At 53.9% G+C, this 18,148-nt stretch overlaps 1 protein-coding gene across 1 annotated transcript in view; it reads left to right on the top strand.

The window, feature by feature from the left end:
- Positions 1-18,148, top strand: part of SCN5A (sodium voltage-gated channel alpha subunit 5) — a gene marked incomplete at both ends in the record, with an annotated part of 69,178 nt that overhangs the window by 34,719 nt on the left and 16,311 nt on the right. The window contains 6 exon segments of the mRNA XM_081106185.1: positions 5,082-5,255; positions 6,724-7,080; positions 10,723-11,160; positions 12,578-12,739; positions 15,326-15,446; positions 16,275-16,429. Coding sequence (XP_080962311.1) covers positions 5,082-5,255; positions 6,724-7,080; positions 10,723-11,160; positions 12,578-12,739; positions 15,326-15,446; positions 16,275-16,429 — 1,407 coding nt within the window.

The raw sequence follows: 18,148 nt of genomic DNA, 5'->3' as shown, positions 1-18,148 counted from the left end.
GCTCTGTTGGCTTCGCCGGATCATTAAGTAGTGATTGAATTGCAGCTGTGTTTAACCTGTGGCTCGATTGTTACTAGGAGGTCATGTAGTTGGATTATAGCTCTGTTTGGTTCTGTTTGGAGGGCTTCATTGCTAGCATGTAAGGTTTGTATTGTCTCGCAGTTAAATATATTTTAGATGGTTTAAATAGTCAATGGAAAGAAACAAAACCACAAAAATAAACATGGGTGAATAATCTTGGTAGGGGAAAAGCCTTTCAAAGCGTGCCACTAAAGACAAATTCCAGGAAGGAGGAGATTTCTAGAGCTGAGTAACTTTTAGCCCATCATATAATCAAACGTAAGAGGCCATGCTGTAGGCAAGCCTGAGAAGTCTCTGACTGTGAAACAAAGATATAGCCAACATTCTTTGACGTGCAAAGTTCATGAGAACATAACAAAAATGCCCGCGTGCCAAAAACAAAGAGGGACTTAAAAACCATAGCAGTAAACATGACATGGTTCTGTCGTTGTTCTGGATGGGGTGGGGAGTCGTTGATGCTGTGAGTGATCTGGGGATTTGGATTTCAGTGACCATGTAGAGACTTTGGGACAGTGTGAATAGGGGCTGGAACTAGGTAACCCATAGGTATATGGCCCTACATTCAGTAAAACGGTGAATCAGAAAAACCCACACACAGACGCTGGGAAATGATAAAGAAGGAAGCTTATCAGTCTCAGCCAGCGAATGCAGTACTTAGAGGGAAATTTATAGCCTAAAGTGTACAGGGTGGAACAAAAGTAGGTTTGCCATTATTCATTTGGATAATAATGCAAAATAAATAAATAATAATAATACAAGAATAAACTCTGTGTTTCATGTACTCACAACTGTAAACCCACTCTTGCCCTTCCCTATATACATTAAAAAAGAAAAGTTGGAAATTAATGAGCCAGTCATTTGATTCAAGTAGTTAGTAAAAATGTAAAGAAAACTAAAGATAAAAGCAGAAAATTAATACATAATTTTAAAAATGTAATTATGGAGAAGTTTATTTTCTTTTATCAAATGAAATGTTTTATTTTTTTAATAGTTCTTTATTCAAAGTATTACATATGTCCCCTTTCTTTCCCCATTGACCCCCTCAACCCCCCCTACCCCCCACCCCCATCCCAGGCCCTCACCACCCCATTATCTGTGCCCATGGGCCATGCATAGATGCATACAAGGTCCTTGGTTGATTACCTCCCACCCACCCACCCCCACCTTCCCTCTGAGATTCCGCACTCTGTCCCATACTATGGAGAAGTTTTTTTTAAACAAACATATTCTGAAACGACTAATAGACAAATTTCTTAGCAGGATTAAAATTTAAAAATTGAAGGTACAAATACATTAAAGATGGAAAAGAGGCATAACTACACAAACAGTAGAGATTAAAACACAATGTAAAACATTATAAACAACTTAATGCTAGTAAATTTTGAACAGACTAAGTGAAAATTTTTCTAGAAAAAAAATGGAAGTTACCAAGAAGAGATTTAAGACCATAAAGAAAAGAGAGAGAAAAAAAAGCCAAAACAAATCCAGCAGTGTATGATTAAGAAAAATCAAATAAGTAAAGTATAAACTCCTCGTGATCAAGTTGTGTTTATTCCAGGCACATATGATCTTCCCTTCAGTGTGGAAAAATCATCTAATAAAACCAAACTCTTTGTGGTAAGAACTCTTAGCAAACTAGAAATTATCTGACCCAAATGATCTATACTATCATTCTTGACCATGAAACGTTAGCAGTCTTCCCATTAAAAGTCAGGAACGAACATAGATGTGAAGCTGGTGGTAGTCATAGCTAATACTTGTTGAACACCTAATTTCTGATAATAACCAGTAAGGGAGATGCTATTATTACTATTATTCCCATTTTACCGATAAGGGAACGGAGGCACAAATCACTTAACCGCGGTCACACAGCCAGGAAGTGGTAGAGTCAGGGTTCGCAACCGAGCAGTTTGTATCTAGAGCCCTTGTTCATACCTGGGGCACTCCACTGCCAGGCTATAGCTCTAGCTTTGTGCCTACCCCCCTGCTTCCAGTCCAAATTATACTGGAAGTCCTTATCACCATGGTAACAAAAGGAAAAGAAGAGAAGAGATCGAACATTACTTTTCAGATTATACTGTTATCTATATAAATAATTCAAGAAAATCTACACAGAGACTATCAGGACTAGTCAGAGCGTTTACCAATGCTACTAGGCACAGGCTCCATTCGCCCACATTAATTCTGCTCCTCGCCCCCAGGGCCATTTGGAGAGAGTCATGTTTAAAAGCTGACACTCTTAAAAATAAATAGCAGTAAAGACTAGGAGGAATCTAGGAAGAAATGTAGCAAAAGATCATCATTTTTATATGAAAAAAAAATTTAAACTATTAAAAAGCACAAAAGAAGACTCAGATGAGTGGAGAGATAGACCATGTTTGTGAATGAACGTCTCAATATTGTAGAGATAGCGGTTCTTCCCAAATTAGCCTAGATATTTAATGTAATCCCAATAAGAATTCCAACACATTTTTTTTATGGGAATTGACAAGGTAATACTAAAATTCATATGGAAAAGTGAAGTCTATCAAGATAAATTAGGAATCAGGTGGGGAATTTACCCTGCATGTATTAAGATATATTATAAAGTTATAGTATTGTTGCAAAGATAGAAAATTGGATCACTGCTACAGAATTGAGAACTCAGAAATAGAAAATGCGTATTTGGTGACTTGATAAATAATAAAAATGGCATTATAATTCGGTAGGAAAATGATAGACTATTTAATAATAAATCACGCTGGGCAGAATGGTTATCTATAGAGAAGAAAATACATTTAGATCCCTGCCCACACCATACTCATTAATTAGTGGTGGGGAATTGGATCCAACACCTAAATAGGATAAAGCAACATTTTTAAACTTTCAGAATAAAAGTGAGAAAAAATCTTGGGGTTTGGAAGGCTGTCTTTAGCAACATGAAGAGTTTATACCATGAAAGAAAAGATTGATAAGTTTACTTATATTAAAATGTAAAATACCCATCGAATAAAGGATACGATAAAACAAAGTGAAGTCACTGCCATAAACTAGATATTGATACTGGGGAAAGTATTCAACTAGAAAGACAGGAAATCCAGAATCGATATTGAACGCTTACGCATCAGTAAGGAAAAGAGGGACAGACAACCCAGGGGCAAAAAGACAGCACAGTGGACAGAGGAAATGACAGGCAAATCCCAAAGGGGACACGCAGATGGGTATAAACAAACGAAAAGAAACACAGACGGAGGGAGGCGGGCTAGGATTGGGGGGCGGGGCGGGGGGGGCGGGAGGCAGGGAAAGGGACATATGTAATACTTTCAGCAATAAAGATTTTTTTAAAGAAACACAGAGGAATGCAAATTAGAGCAACATTGAGATACTATTTCTCACCCCTAAGAGAATCAAAAATAAACTTGCACGTGTTGACAAGGATGTGAAACACTGAGCAGTCACACTTGTAGGAGTCTGGATTTGGTACAACCATCACAGGGAGCAGTTGTACAATCGGGTAAATCACAGATGTGCATACCCTACAGCTTAACAATTTCATATATATATCTCCAGTATATATGCGTGCGTGTGTGTGTGTATATATACACACTATATGTATACATATATAGTATATATATATATGTATATATAGTCTCTAGAAAGTCTCACATGTCCGTAGAAAGAGACACGTACAAGAAAGTTCTTTGCAGCATTGTTAGGTGTAGGGAAAATTGGAATCAACATGAATGTCCCTCCATCCATTAAAAAATAGGTAAGTCGATTGTGGTGTATTCGTACAATGAAATACACTGAGAATGAATACATATACATGTATCGTTATGGATAAACTTCATAAGCATGATGTTTGGGATAAAAAGAACTTGCAAAAAAGGACACATATACTTGATCAAAATAAATTCTGCTTTAAAAAAATGCAAAGATACTATATATCGTTATCATATACATTAAAACGGTAAAAAGCTTGCATGTTTTCATATAAACGCACACGTCCTCAGTGCCTCCCCACTGCCCTCAGGATAACCCCAGCTCCTCCAAGTGGCCAGGAGGGCCTTGTGGGCAGGCCCGCCTTCCCTCCAGCCCCGCGCCCCTCCTCCTGGGACCATGTCGCCGTGGTAGCGGTTGGCACACCTCGGGGCAGGTGGCCATGTTCCTGGCTGCCTGGCCCACCGCAGGACGGGCTCCTTGACCACGGGTCTCTGCCAGCTGAGGCCGGGCATCTCAGGACTCACGAGTCCATGAACCAGGCGAGGCCCCGCCTCTGCCCAGCTCAGGAACTTTCCAGAGGGAGAGGCGGTCACTCTGCATCTTGAAGGACAGCACTGAGGTCATCTCTGGTCCCCAAACATGCTAGCCACATGACCCGGGAGAAGCTGCTTGACCTCTCAGTGCCTCAGTTTCCTTCCCTGTAAAACAGGGATAATGATCATTTCTTTGTCGGCTTGTTGATGAAAAAAAAAAAAAAAAAGACCAACATTTGCAAAGCATTCCAGCCCAGCTCTTAGGGCAATTAAGAAATAGTGGCTGGTTATTATTCCCGTGAGAAAAGTTCAGCAAGTGGACAAGGAGGGGGCGGGCACAGCGCGACAAAGGTCTTGAGCCACGAGCGCCATGAGTAGCTGTCGGGATGAATGCGTGTATCTGGCACATGGGAAGCGAGGGTGTGTCCTGTGGCAGCACGGGCTGGAAGGAGTCTAGGGCTGGGTCCCCGGCCCTCGGGTGCTTCCTGAACGGAATTTCTGCAGAGCCCTCGATGGGCCCGGCTGTTTCTGAGGGGCAGGCTGACAGCTCATGCTCGGTGAGCAACAGGGCGGGCTGGAGGCATCGGGGCAGAGGTATCCCTAAGGGGCGAGGCCATGGCCAGGCAGGCCCCCACCCACCGGGAGCCTGGGTGCAGTCAGAGCTGGCAGCCCAGAAGGGAGACCCTGTGGGAACAAGCTCCCCTGATGGCCAGAGGCTCTTTCCAGCCCAATCGTGGGGAACCCCTGTTTTCCGCGCCCTCCCAGGTCTTCACCGGGATCTTCACCGCAGAGATGACCTTCAAGATCATCGCTCTCGACCCCTACTACTACTTCCAGCAGGGCTGGAACATCTTCGACAGCATCATCGTCATCCTCAGCCTCATGGAGCTGGGCCTGTCCCGCATGGGCAACCTGTCGGTGCTGCGCTCCTTCCGCCTGGTACCTGCTGGGCCCTCTGCAGGGGGGCGGGGCGGGTGCCTGGGGCACCCTTCACTCACCCCAACTCTGAGCCATCATGCCTTCACCCAGCAGCTATTGGCTAAGTGCCCCTGGGTGCCAGCCCCAGATTGGGGGTGGGGGGCAAGGCAGAAAGAGATATCCCTCCAGAGGAGCAATTGGGGTGGCCATTGGATGATTTGCAAAGTCCTCTATGATTCACCCTGTAGTCCTCACAGGATCCCAGGAGTGGGGCTGATATTACTATATCCCCATTGCACAGATGAGGAGACTGGGACTCAGAGAGGTTGTCACCCTGGGTGGTTGTGGTGGGAGTTCCTGCTGTCCTGTCATGAGGGATCTGGGCCTTTGCTTTCATGGTCACCTGTCTGTCAAGGGCAAGTGCATCTTGCCTTGTGTCTGTACAAGGTGGGGAATCCCAGAGTTGAGAGAGCTCAAATTCTACATGCCAAAGAAGGGTTCTTTGGAAGAGTCATCGTTGAGGCAAGTCAGTGATTCAGAAAGATGTCAGAAACAATTTCCCAAAGCCCCCTGGCAAGTAACAGGTGGAGCCAGGTCTGCCGACAGCTCTTCTGGGGTTCTGCCTGCTGGTTTCAGAATCCGCATTTTGCAAACAAATGCACACACAACTCTCACGCGGATCTTGTTAAACTGCAGATGACAGTTCAGTGAGTCTCAGGTGATGCCAGAGCTCCTGGTGGACTATGTTTTACGTTTAAAATACCTGAGAGGTCCAGACATAGGGCTGGAAGGAGATCAGGGAAGGCTTCCCGGTGGACGCCTGAGCACTGGTGGGAGCAGTTGAGAAAGCCTAGATGGTGAGTTCTCATCCCAACTCCACTGCCATGAGCCAAGGAACTTAGACAAGTTACTCCACTTGTAAGGGTTGTCGTCTTCATCTGCCAAAGGAGGTAGTAAGAGTCCCAACCCCATGTGCTATTGGGAGTTCTGTATGAGTTGATGCATCCTAAGCACATGGTCTGACACAGTAGGTTTTTAATACATGCTAAGCACAGGCTCCCTTTCTCTGTTATAACTAAGAGGAGAGAGAAACGGAGGTGATTGGGTAAGTTAGAGATGGCTGCGCTGGCCTGGAAGGGTATCCGATGAAGGGCCTGGCAGGAAAAGGACATCCCCTATTGGGGGAATCTAGGAAGTTCCTTGAAGTGAGTCCAAGGGGAGTAGGAGGCTGGTGTGAGGACAAAGAGAAGGGCTGTATGGGGGGAATGAGGCTGGAGCTGTTGACCTGACTCCCAGAGCAGAGTCCGCTGAAGCTACCTTCAGGCTGTGGGAAGAGACGGTGGTGTGTGCTCTTGGAGAAACCCGGAGGAACAGGTGTCAGTGGCTTTCAAGGGCTCCCTGGGTTTTCAGGCAGGAAGTGTGGGAGGGAGATCAGGGTGTCCGTGGGCACTGGGAACCAGAGCCTATCCCAGGACCCCTCCCTCCCCAGCTGCGGGTCTTCAAGCTGGCCAAATCATGGCCCACGCTGAACACGCTCATCAAGATCATCGGGAACTCGGTGGGGGCCCTGGGGAACCTGACGCTGGTGCTGGCCATCATCGTGTTCATCTTCGCCGTGGTGGGCATGCAGCTCTTCGGCAAGAACTACTCAGAGCTGAGGCACCGCATCAGCGACCCAGGCCTGCTGCCCCGCTGGCACATGATGGACTTCTTCCATGCCTTTCTCATCATCTTCCGCATCCTCTGTGGCGAGTGGATCGAGACCATGTGGGACTGCATGGAGGTGTCTGGGCAGTCACTGTGCCTGCTGGTCTTCTTGCTTGTGATGGTCATTGGCAACCTTGTGGTAAGTTGGCCAGTGACCTGGCATACACACAATCATCTACTCATCTATTCCTCCACCAGCTACCCATCTATCCATTCACTTATCCTTCCTTCCACCCATCCATTCATTCACTCAGCCATCTGTCTATCAAACCACCTATCCACCCACCCAACAGTCTCTCATCTATCCACCTATTTACACATCCATTCATCCGTCTACTCATTTACTCACCCTTCCATCTGTCTTCTCATTCATTCATGCATCTACCCACCAATGTACCCACTTAGGACTTTTCATCAATTCACCCATTCCCTTACCATTTATTCTTCTATCTCTCTACTCATCTATACATCTATCTATCCAGCCAGCCATCCACTCATAAATCATCCACCCACTACCTCACCCATCCATCTGTCTACCTCTCCATCAATCTATCTACCTATTTACTTACTGACTGACCCATTCATTCATATCACTCTTTATTTGTTAACTCATTCTTTAATTCACCCACTAACTTGCCTGCTTATTTATTATTTTCTCATTTTACCTTCATAAATTTATTTACTTACTACCTAGTATTTTATTAGTCATTCACTGGCAATGATTTATCGCATGGTTTTTCAAGTCAACTTAACAAACATTTGCTGAACTCCGGTTGCATGCAAAATATTGTGCCAGAGGCTATTGGATATACAGAGGTGAATGGGGCCCTGACATCACTCATAAACCTGAGAGAGTGGGGAGGTGGGAAGTTCAAAGAGGCATGAAATTAGAACTTTCAAATTAGTCAGAACGATCAGAGCCATTAAGTGGGAGCTTATAGGTGCTGATCCCTTCCAACTGGAAATCAGGAAGGCTTCCTGGAAGAGTGTTTAGAGCTGACCTGCTAGACATGTAATGCTAGAGAGGAAGGGGGCAGGGTGAGCAAAACACAGGTGCCAGCAGGTGGTGGTCCGGGCGAAGTGGGCCCGTGGGAGCCATTGTATGTCTCCCTGGGTAGCTAGGGTGGGCGTCCTGCTGGCCTATCATGAGGGATCCAGACCTTTGCTACCGTGACCACCTGTCTGTCAAGAGCAGGTGCGTCCTGCCTTGGGTGTTTACAGTATGAGGAATCCCGGAGTTGAGAGAGATCAAATCTAAATGCCAAAGAAGGGGCCTTTGGAAGGGTCGGGACTGAAGCAAGTCCAGTCGTTCAGTGTCCTCTGTGGACATGGTGCCACCTTCCTGGGTACACAGGTGGCCCACACACGCTCAGACACCACACCCGCATGGCCTGGCGCCCGAGGGTATGGGCAGCCCAGGCTCGCGTCAGTTCATAGAGAGGTTTTAGGTGGCGGTAGTACTGTGAGCGGCAGATTCTGGTGCCCTTCCTCAGATTGGTCTGTTTTCTCCTCCCGTGTGCCTTCGCGAGGCCGGGGCAGGCCCAGGCTGCGATGGGGTCAGCCTGCCGCAGGCCCCGCGGGTGGAGGAGCCCCGAGAGGAAGAGGGCGTCGGTGCACAGAGCTGCCGGAACCCAGCTCTTCGTCTGGCCTCACAGCCCTCCTCCCATCTCCTCACACTGGTGGACTCCATGTATTCCAAGGGCGGCGCCAGTACTGAGCTCTCAGAAAAGGGCCAGCCTGAGCTGCCCTCACACACACAGTCCTGCCATTGCCAAGCGGATCTGTCTGGGGATGAGAAGATTAGAGTCTGCTGGGGAGGGAAGCTGACAGCCCACGCAGGCGCCCCCCCCCCCCGCCCACCCCCGGAATTGGGCTGCTGCCGGGCGTGGGAGGAAGCAATTGCCATTAGAATGGGAAGTGATGATCAGGCAGGGGCTGGGCAGCAGCAGCGTGATTGACAGGGAAAGCACTGGAAGGAGACAGACTCCTGAAGCTGCCGACAAGGGAGGCCCTAGTGTCCTGTGTGGGTGGACGAACGAGGCTACCCAGGCGCCCCCTGCCTGCCCGGCCCCCAGCCTGGGCCGCAGACACCTGGAGGTCAGGGGCGGTGGGCCGGGCGTGCGTGAGGGCAGTGTGAGAGGATCCAGGGTGGGCAACAGGAACGGAGCAGGCCAGGCCAGAGGTCTGCGTGGAAAGCAGCTCTGAATCACACCCCAGGCCCCGCCCCCAAAGACGACGCAAGAAAGGCTGCAGGTGTCAAAAGTGATCATTTCTCCGTAGACATAGGATCCGGAAGTCCTCCTTCTTAACCCTCCCGTGCTGTCCATGTGAGTGTGTGTTGCTCTTTTTTTTTTTTTTTTTTTAAAAAAAGGCCAGTCTCTGAGGGCTGGCGCTCCAACCTTCTGTCAGAGTCTCCTTCCCAGCTGCTGACAGGTGTGTCTGCGGGGCTTGTGAGAAGCCACAGCAGGGGCTCAGAGTGAGAAGTGCACCCGCCTTCACACACCACCCTGCTGTAGGGGCCCCCATCCAACTGAGCTCCCTTCTGGGGGGACCCCAAGCCCAGCGTGGGGAGGTGTGTCGCTGGCCTGTCGGCCTGGTGATGCTCCGAGCCGGGACTGGCCCACATGAGGGAGGGAGCCCACCACCCGCTTCAATTGAATCTTCAGGAAACTGGGAATTGGGCCCGTGCCCAGCCCCTGGTCGCCCAGCAAAAGTTTTCTTTCGTAGCAAAGCTAAAAATTCACATTTGCAAGAAAATGTCTCGCTTGCAGGATGGTTTAACACCAAGCAGTAATCCATACAAACATACAAACAGAGGACCATGCAAACCTCCCTTCAGGGTCAAGTCCTTAATCCCTACATTTTAAATTTTATCTTTATTGTTAAAGGTATAACCGGTGTCCCTTTTTCCCCACTGACCCCCTCCACCCTGCTAATACATAATTTAAGTAGCGTGCCTTCGAGCACCTCTGAAACCTCGGCCCCTCCCCTGGATCCCCGCAGCACAATGGGCCTTGGAGCAGGGCTGGCCCCTGGCACCAACCCCAGGTCCCTTCACCCCATCCCACTGTCTGGTCCCACACACAGCACCCATCCAAGTACCCCTCACCACCTGGACACAACCCCGTCTCAGGAGCCTGACCCGGCACTTGGTCCCAGACGCCTGAGGGCTGCTAGCTGGGCTCTTGTCCTGCCATTGTCCCCTTCTCTACTCAGTGCCCCCTGGGCCTCACCTGGGAAGCGTAGTCAGACCTGGGGACACAGGCGGAGGGTGCTCACAGCAGGAGCCCCAGGTGTTTGAGTGGTGAGTGGCCTGGGCGGGGGCGGGGGGGGGGGCCCGAGACGCGCCACTACCCCTCCCTCCTTCGCCAACGGATGCAGAGGCCCCTCCCCAGGAACGCCCCAACCTCTCTGGGTGGGGTTCTGTCTTGTCCCCGGTGGCCCCCCGATTGGATCCCACTTCCCAGGAGCTGCTGACAGGGAGGCCTAGGCTTTGACATGGACCCATTGAACCTGGGCCACGACACAAGAGACCTGGGTCTGTGCAGCCTCAACCCCCACATGTCTGAGACCTTGGGAGGGAGGGTCAGAATGTGTCGTTCCTCTCATAGCCACACTCTCTATGTTCAAGAGAATGGGGGTTAGGATCAGGCCCAGGACCCAGGTTCCCACCTCGAGCTGGTGGCCTTTGGCGGTCCTTACGGTGCCTGGGCCTCAGTTCCCCCATCATGGACCCTGGCCCGGCCCCTGCCTCGGTGAGCCGGACCCATTGTCTCCCCAGGTCCTGAACCTCTTCCTGGCTCTGCTGCTCAGCTCCTTCAGCGCCGACAACCTCACGGCCCCGGACGAGGACGGGGAGATGAACAACCTGCAGCTGGCGCTGGCCCGGATCCAGCGCGGCCTGCGCTTCCTCAAGCGGACCACCTGGGACTGCTGCTGTGGGCTCCTGCAGCGGCGGCCCCCGAAGCCGGCCCTGGCCCCCCGCGGCCAGCTGCCCAGCTGCATTGCCACCTCCAGCTCCCCGCCACCCGCAGAGACAGAGAAGGCGCCTCCGGCCCGCAAGGAGACGCGGTTCGAGGAAGGCCAGCGGCCAGGCCGGGGCCCCCCGGGGGATCCGGAGCCCGTGTGCGTGCCCATTGCCGTGGCTGAGTCAGACACGGATGACCAGGAGGAGGACGAGGAGAATAGCCTGGGCACCGAGGAGGAGTCCAGCAAGCAGGTGAGCCCCCACCTGGCCACCTCTCCCCGGCTCAGAGGCAGCACCTGCTTACATAGGGCCCAGGGCTCTGCTGCCAGGGCAACCAGCCTCACTCAGAGCCCCTGCCAGCCTGCCCCTGCCAGCCTGCCCCAGCCGGGCTGGGCGGTGGTAGAAGACAGGGTGGCCCCCAACAGCATGCCCCGTAGAGGGGAGCTGAGACCAGCTCTCAGCCCTCTCCCCAGCCCAGCCCGGCAGGGGATCTTGGAAGGGGTTGCTGTCCATGGTTTATCCCCTGGCTGGTCATGGGCAGCTGTTGGTATGGGCAGGGAAACGGAGGCATGGCATGAGAGAGAGAGACCAGCTAGGAGTTCCTCATGCCTCTGGGACAGAGCCAGGACCCCGGGCCCTGCCCCCACTCTGACCACTGTCCCTGTCGGGGACTCCCCAGGCCAATGTCTTGGTGAGAAAAGAGTGCATCTCCTGACCTCCCACTGCCCCTTCCCCTCCTCCCAGGCCCAGGGCTAATTCCGAGATTTAAAAATAAGCATCCCGAAGATGGCAGGTGTCAGAGACGGCACTATCTTATCTCCCAACCTGTTATTTTTAACACTTAGGACAGAGTCTGGACCAAAGAGACAGTGCCCCCCACCGCTCCCTCGGCTTTCCCGTGGCCCAAGCCAGGCTCACATGGCTTCGTCTTGTGTAGGGTCTTTCGGTCCAGCAAGGCGGCTGGGCTCTCTCTGTGTAGTTGGGCCCATCCTGGCCGCTTCCTCTGGGCCTGCGCCGGGTGGGTCTGGCCTGAAGAGCAGCTGCCCCCCCCCCCCACCCGCCTCCCCGCGTGGAATGTGATCTGAGGCTTCAGACTTGGTGCCACGGCCCCCTGCCACCCTGTGGTCCAAGGCCAGCTTCAGCCCATTCAGTCAGGCCCGGGGCAGTGCGGGTGTCGGCAGGGGGCAGGGAGTGCTCACAGCCTCCAGTACCTCCGGGATGCTCCCAGCACCGGAGTGGAAGTCCCACTGCCTGCCCCTCCATTTCCCTCTCCTTTGCTTCTCTTGAGCCCCTGGCGTCTGGCTCCCTGGGGCGAGTGTGTGTGTGTGTGTGTGTGTGTGTGTGTGTGTGTGTGTGTGCGTGCAAGCTGGGGTGTCATGGGAACTCACAGGAAAAGTCATTGTGTCCTTCCAAAGTGGGGGTGCCACCTATGGGAGGTGCACCCTGCCAGGTGGCCCAGCTGCACCCTGCCAGGGAGTGGGAGAGGGCTACTGGCCCTTTACCTGGACAGACCGGGAGCCCCCCAGCCACCCGTTCAGGGCTTCCAAGGGGGGGGGTCCTCAATGAGATGAGGCCCCTGAGGAGGGCAGGAGGCATGGGCGGGGCCTGGGGCAGAGCCAGGGCCCTGGAACCTTTGGGCCGGGAGCTCATGGGCTGGAGGTCTCTTCAGCAGGAACCCCAGCCTGTGTTCAGCGGCCCAGAGGCCCTTCCGGAGCCCAGGGCCTGGAGCCAGGTGTCAGAGACCGCCTCCTCCGAGGCCGAGGCCAGTGCGGCCCAGGCGGACGGGCGGCAGCAGCGCAGAGCGGAGCCCCAGGCCCCAGGGTGCAGTGAGGTAACGCACACCTGTGCCCCTGAAGCCAGTGGGGTGCTGCCTCTCGGGCTGGAGCCTGCATGGGCCGGTGGGACCCACAGCAGCCGGCACGGGCTGTGTGGGAGACCATCTGCAGAGGGGACCCCGGGCAGCCCTGTCCACGCAGGGGAGGGTGCGATGGCGTGGGACCCGGAGCCACGGGGAAATTCTAGAAGCTGCCATCCCAGGACTGTGCTGCAGGACTAACCCCAAACCTCTGTGTGTTCACCCCTCCTCACTCGGTCCCTGTGCTTCTGTCCCATTTGGCAACCATGTGTCCTGTGAAGGCCCCCTCACCCCCACCCCCACCCCTGCCAGGGGACTTCCGGGAGCTCTGAGAACAAGTGCCTGGCTTCTTGGTGCGTCGGCCACCAGCTGCTTCTCTCGGGGCTAAAGCAGAGGCCGCAAATGGGAGGCCTACGAGAGGGTTTTGTTCTGAGCACAGAAAGGGTTTTAATCTGAATTGGCCACCAGCCTTTAAAACCTGGGAGCTTTTATGTAAAAAATAATCTGCATTTCTGGCTTCGCTTGAGAAATAGTTGGAAGCGCTGCCCTTCTGGAGGCACGTGGCCGCTGCGCCCGGAGTGGGGCTCTGGTTCGCTTCCGAGCCCACCTGCCTGGCTCCCTTTAATGACCGGCCTGGCCCCCTACGCATCTGTGTGTGCGGCCCCTGTGCTAGCAGACCGTGGCCCCGCTGACCACCCCCCACCCCCTCCCACTCAGGCCAGACACCATGGAAGGTGGAGGTCACGTGTTTCGAGACCCTGGGGGCGGGGGTGGGGGGGCGGAGCATTGTCCAGCAGCCTGACCCCTGACCTCAGGCCTCAGGCCAGCAGTTGAGACCTGCTCCAAGGGGACGTTTCTCCTTTGCCTTGTCCATGGCATGGGCTGGGCCTATGGGAAGCTCTGCCATCAAGGCCAGTTTGGGAGCCAGAGGGCCTGGTGGGGCCATCACCCTGACAGCAGCAGAAGGCACCTGGGAACAGGAAGACACGAGGGACCGAAAGTCACGGAGAGTAGGGCTTTCCTACTGGACTGTTGGCCTTGGAGTGGGTTTGGTGGCTCCTGGGAGAAGGACCCCATCACCTCATTGGATCTTGAGAACTCGGCCTCCCTGGTGACAAGCCCGCATCCTTGTGAGCAGCTCCCGTGTGTGAAAGGAAGAGCAGGGTGAAGACCTCCGGCTGTGCCTGTCCCAGCTCAGTGTCCAAAACGGAGCTGGGAGGAAAGGGATGACCCTCCTGGCAGCGGGGACCTGGGGCATGGCTCCACCCTGCCCAGCGGAGGGCGCTCTCCGTTCCCACCAGCCCTTCCCATCGCAGTCTAAATGTTAAAGCTAAATGCTAAGGCTGAGGACTTGGAGACACCAGCAGAGTTCGTCCCGTCCCAGAAGGAAGAGAAGGGAAGGCAGTGGGAGGAGCAGGGGCGCCAGATCTCAGACCGGCACATCTCTACGTGGGGCACGAGCCTGTGCAACGCGGCGGCCACCGAGCTGAGGATGGAGACCTGAGCTGAAGCCAGTGAAGGCTCCCTTCCTTCCCACAAGCCCTGCCCGGCCTCCTGTCCGTAGGGTGGGCTCCTGGAGGCAGAGCCTGCCACGGGCTTCCAGCCCCAAGGACCAAGGAGGGAGCGCTCTCCGGAGACACCCACAGGAAGAGACGCAGGAGAGGCGGAGGCGTGGTGGGGCGTGGTCGCTGGATTCTGGCCTAAGCTCCGTTCCCTCCAGATCAGTCCCTCACGCTGGCTTTCATGGCAACCCCCAAGCAATTTCCAGGCTAAAGAGAGTTTGCTGGAGATGGATCCAGGCGGCAGCCAGTGCTCACAGGGGCTGGGATGGGTGCACTGGCCTGAAGGCGGGGAAGCGGGCAGAGCGCCACGGGCCCCACAGCCAGCACTCGCACGTGACACACGCAGACACGCACAGGGCACACCGCGTGCGCACCCCTCTCTATAATCAGGTTACGTGTGGTCAAGGCAGCAGAGCCCTGCGTGCCAGGCCGGGAACGGCCCAGCCCCTTCCCGCTCTTACTGCAGGCTCTGCGCCTCACACCAGCACCCACACGCATTGGGGGGGAGCAGGGATGGGTTGCCGGCCTGTTCTCTGCATGTCTGACCTGGTGCTTACGTGTGCCAGGATGCTGGTTCCGACTCTGTTCTGGGTGTGGCATGCCTGTTTCCTCTGCGTGTGCCAAGCTACCCGTCTGTGCCATGTGCCCCTGTGCCAGTATGTTTCTGTGTTGCCACCCGATGTCTGTTTTGTTCCCAGCTGGACTGATGCTTTAGCCCCATATTTTCCCCCACATCCCTGCCCTAGCCCCCGGCCGACCAGAACCACAGACCCAGAAGCCCAAGGCCCAGCCTCAGCTCAGCCCTGACTGGCCCTAGGTGACCTCTGGGGCAGGTTCTCATTCATCCCGGGCTCAGGTTCCCCGGGAGATTAATGGATAATAGTGGGGGTACCTCCCCTCCGGGAGCCCCAGACTCCCCAGGCTCTGGGCTGGGGGCTGGAGGCTGCTACATGGCCCACACTCGTGTCCTTGCCCACCCTCCCCTCGCTCCTGCCCACAGACCCACGAGGACAGCTACTCCGAGGGGAGCACAGCAGACATGACCATCACCGCTGACCTCCTGGAGCAGACCCCTGACCTCGGCGAGGATGTCAAGGACCCGGAGGACTGCTTCACCGAAGGTCTTTCCCTGGGTGGCCCTTTGCTCCAGCCTCAGCCCTGCCTGGAGGGGCAGGGAGGACCAGCAGCTCTCGGATGCTGGGTCCATATTACACCCCACCCTGGCCCGGCTGCCTCCCCTCCCTCCCCCATTCATCAGGGCCCTGGGGGCTCCTCCATCATGACTGAGTCATGGCGAGCCTGCCAGCAGTCTCCTGGGCTGGGCAGCTGTGGGTCAGCTGCACAGGGACTGGTGCCTCTGCATCTGTGGGGTGGTAGCATGACTGTCCGCTCCCACAGTGACAGGGCCTGGGTCTCATTCGCCGATGCCCCCTCAGGCCTTGGCATGGTGACCGGCATCTGCAGCTTTTATAGCGAATGGGTGGTGTATTTGGAGGGCAGCTGGGGATACAATGAGGGATTGTCCTCCACGTGGCACATCATTTGGGGCTGCCAGTGAAGGGCCCATCCAAGGCTCAGAAATTGCAAACATGGAGCAGGCCCAAGGACAGAGCAGCCCAGGGCGTTCTGGAACATTCTGGCAGGGGGAGGGTTTCCCAGATGAGCAGATGGAGCCCACCCAGCCCCAGCCGGGCCCTTCCTCCACTCCCTGGGTGCCTGGCCCATGTGGCCTCTGCACAGAGTGCCTGCTGAGTGTGGGCGGAGCAGACAGCACCCACAGCCCTCCCTGCCCCCCATGGCCCCGCCCACCAGGTAGCCCTGCTCATCACCCACCATGGTAATCTCTGTCTCCCGGTCATTCCTTCAACCACCAAACGTTCTGCCATCGGACATGGGCATCCACCGCCCCTGGCCGGGGCCTGACCCCTCTCCCTCCCCCTCCCCCACAGGCTGTGTCCGGCGCTGTCCCTGCTGCACTGTGGACACCACGCAGGCCCCAGGGAAGGTCTGGTGGCGACTGCGCAAGACCTGCTACCACATCGTGGAGCACAGCTGGTTCGAGACCTTCATCATCTTCATGATCCTGCTCAGCAGCGGAGCTCTGGTACCCGCCCGGGGATGCAGGGCTGGGCAGGGAGGGGTGGCGGAGGAGGGGAGGGTGGGAAAGGGAGCCTCCAGCTGGAAAGCCGGGTCAGGAATGGGGGCAGAACCTCTGCTGAAAATGTGCTCTCGCAGGGCCCCAGATCAGGAATCGGCTCGCAAACTCTCAACAGCTGAGAGCACCGGGGCGGGAAGGGCGGGAAGGGCGGGAAGGGCGGGAAGGGCGGGAAGGGCGGGAAGGGCGGGAAGGGCTCAGCAGCAGCATCGGTCCAGGCCTCCTTGTTTCGTGAAAGGGCAGTGATCCGCCCCGGGTCACAGTGCACAGCTGGTATAGGTCACAGGTCTCCAGCCTCACACACCTGAGCTCTGGTGTGGCATTTGAACCCAGACAGTCAGATTCCAGAGTCCTCTGTCCTGACCTTCCATCGGTTCCACAGGTCTTCTCCAAGCTCTCCTCTGTCTGCCTCTGTGAGCCATGGGAGGGCAACAGGAGGAGGAGACGCTGGCCCTGGCATCGGGGGACCCCTATGTAATTGGGGAAACCAGACGGAGCAGGTTTGAGAGAGTTGAGCAAAATTGAGTAGATGACTCAGGGTGATGGGAGGTCAGGGGGAACTGGAGCAATCAGGAAGGCTTCCTGGAGGAAGCAGGTGGAACAGGACTGTGGAGGACAGGGAGGTTTATTGAGCCCTAGAGAAGCAGTGAGTCCTTCCAGGGATGCCCTCATCTGGCTCCCAAGCACCCAACTCTGATCTCTCAGATCCCCTATTAGAAGAAATGGAACAGCCCTAGAGAGGGCTCTCGAAGGTGCTGTTGAGCAGGGAGAGGGATGATCAAGATGGCAGAAGACACAAACTTACCTGACCCAGAGGCAGCAAGCACCTGATATTGTTGGGGATGAGCAATTGACAGGAACGCTTGGGACTACAGAGTGGGAAAGGGTCATTTTGCTCCAAGACTCTGTGCCTCCCGCCTGCGATGCCCCCGGTGGGGCAGGCCATGAGGAGGCACTGTGGCTGTCACTTCTAAAACCCTGAGCCTCCCACCCCGCCCTGACTGCCCCACTCCTGTTCCGGGGTTGGCCCAGACCCATGACTTGCAGACTCCGCTGTTTTACCATTGGCAGCTAGAGCGAAATCTCTGCAGACTTCAGAGAAGGATGATTTGACAATATGTTAACAAGTTTTGTTTTTAAACAACCACAAACAAGGGCAGACAGAGCCACTTAGTCTGGGCTGTGGAGGAAAAACTCAGCCTGGCATACGTGAGGAGGAGTTTTGGCAAGCAAAGATGCATCTAATCAGGGTAGGCAGCCAAGCAGTGTTAAAAAAAAAATGTCAATGATATATTGAGAAAAGAAGTCTCAGTGTGTTATTTCAAGTTATAAACTTGTTTAACAGAAAGCAGACTATATATCCCTTCCAAATTACTGAAAGAAAACATAGATCTTACAGTAAAAGATAGGGGGGAAAAAAAATAAGCAACAAGGAAGCATTAAATCAGAAAACAGAAAGTAATATGGCAGAGGCAAGCTCAAACATGTGTTTTAATAATAAATGTAACTGGATAAAATTCATCTTTTAAAAGAAAAGGACTCTGAATGGATTTTTTTTAAAAGCTTCAGCTATTGCTCTCAAATGACAATCCTGGAACACTGTGACTCAGAAATATTAAAAGTAAAATAATAAGGCATTTCAGGCAAATGAAAACAATGACAACCAAA

The sequence above is a fragment of the Myotis nattereri genome (assembly GCF_964212035.1).
Source record: "Myotis nattereri genome assembly, chromosome: 14".
Taxonomy (NCBI): domain Eukaryota; kingdom Metazoa; phylum Chordata; class Mammalia; order Chiroptera; family Vespertilionidae; genus Myotis; species Myotis nattereri.
This window is presented reverse-complemented; position numbering and strand designations above follow the sequence as displayed.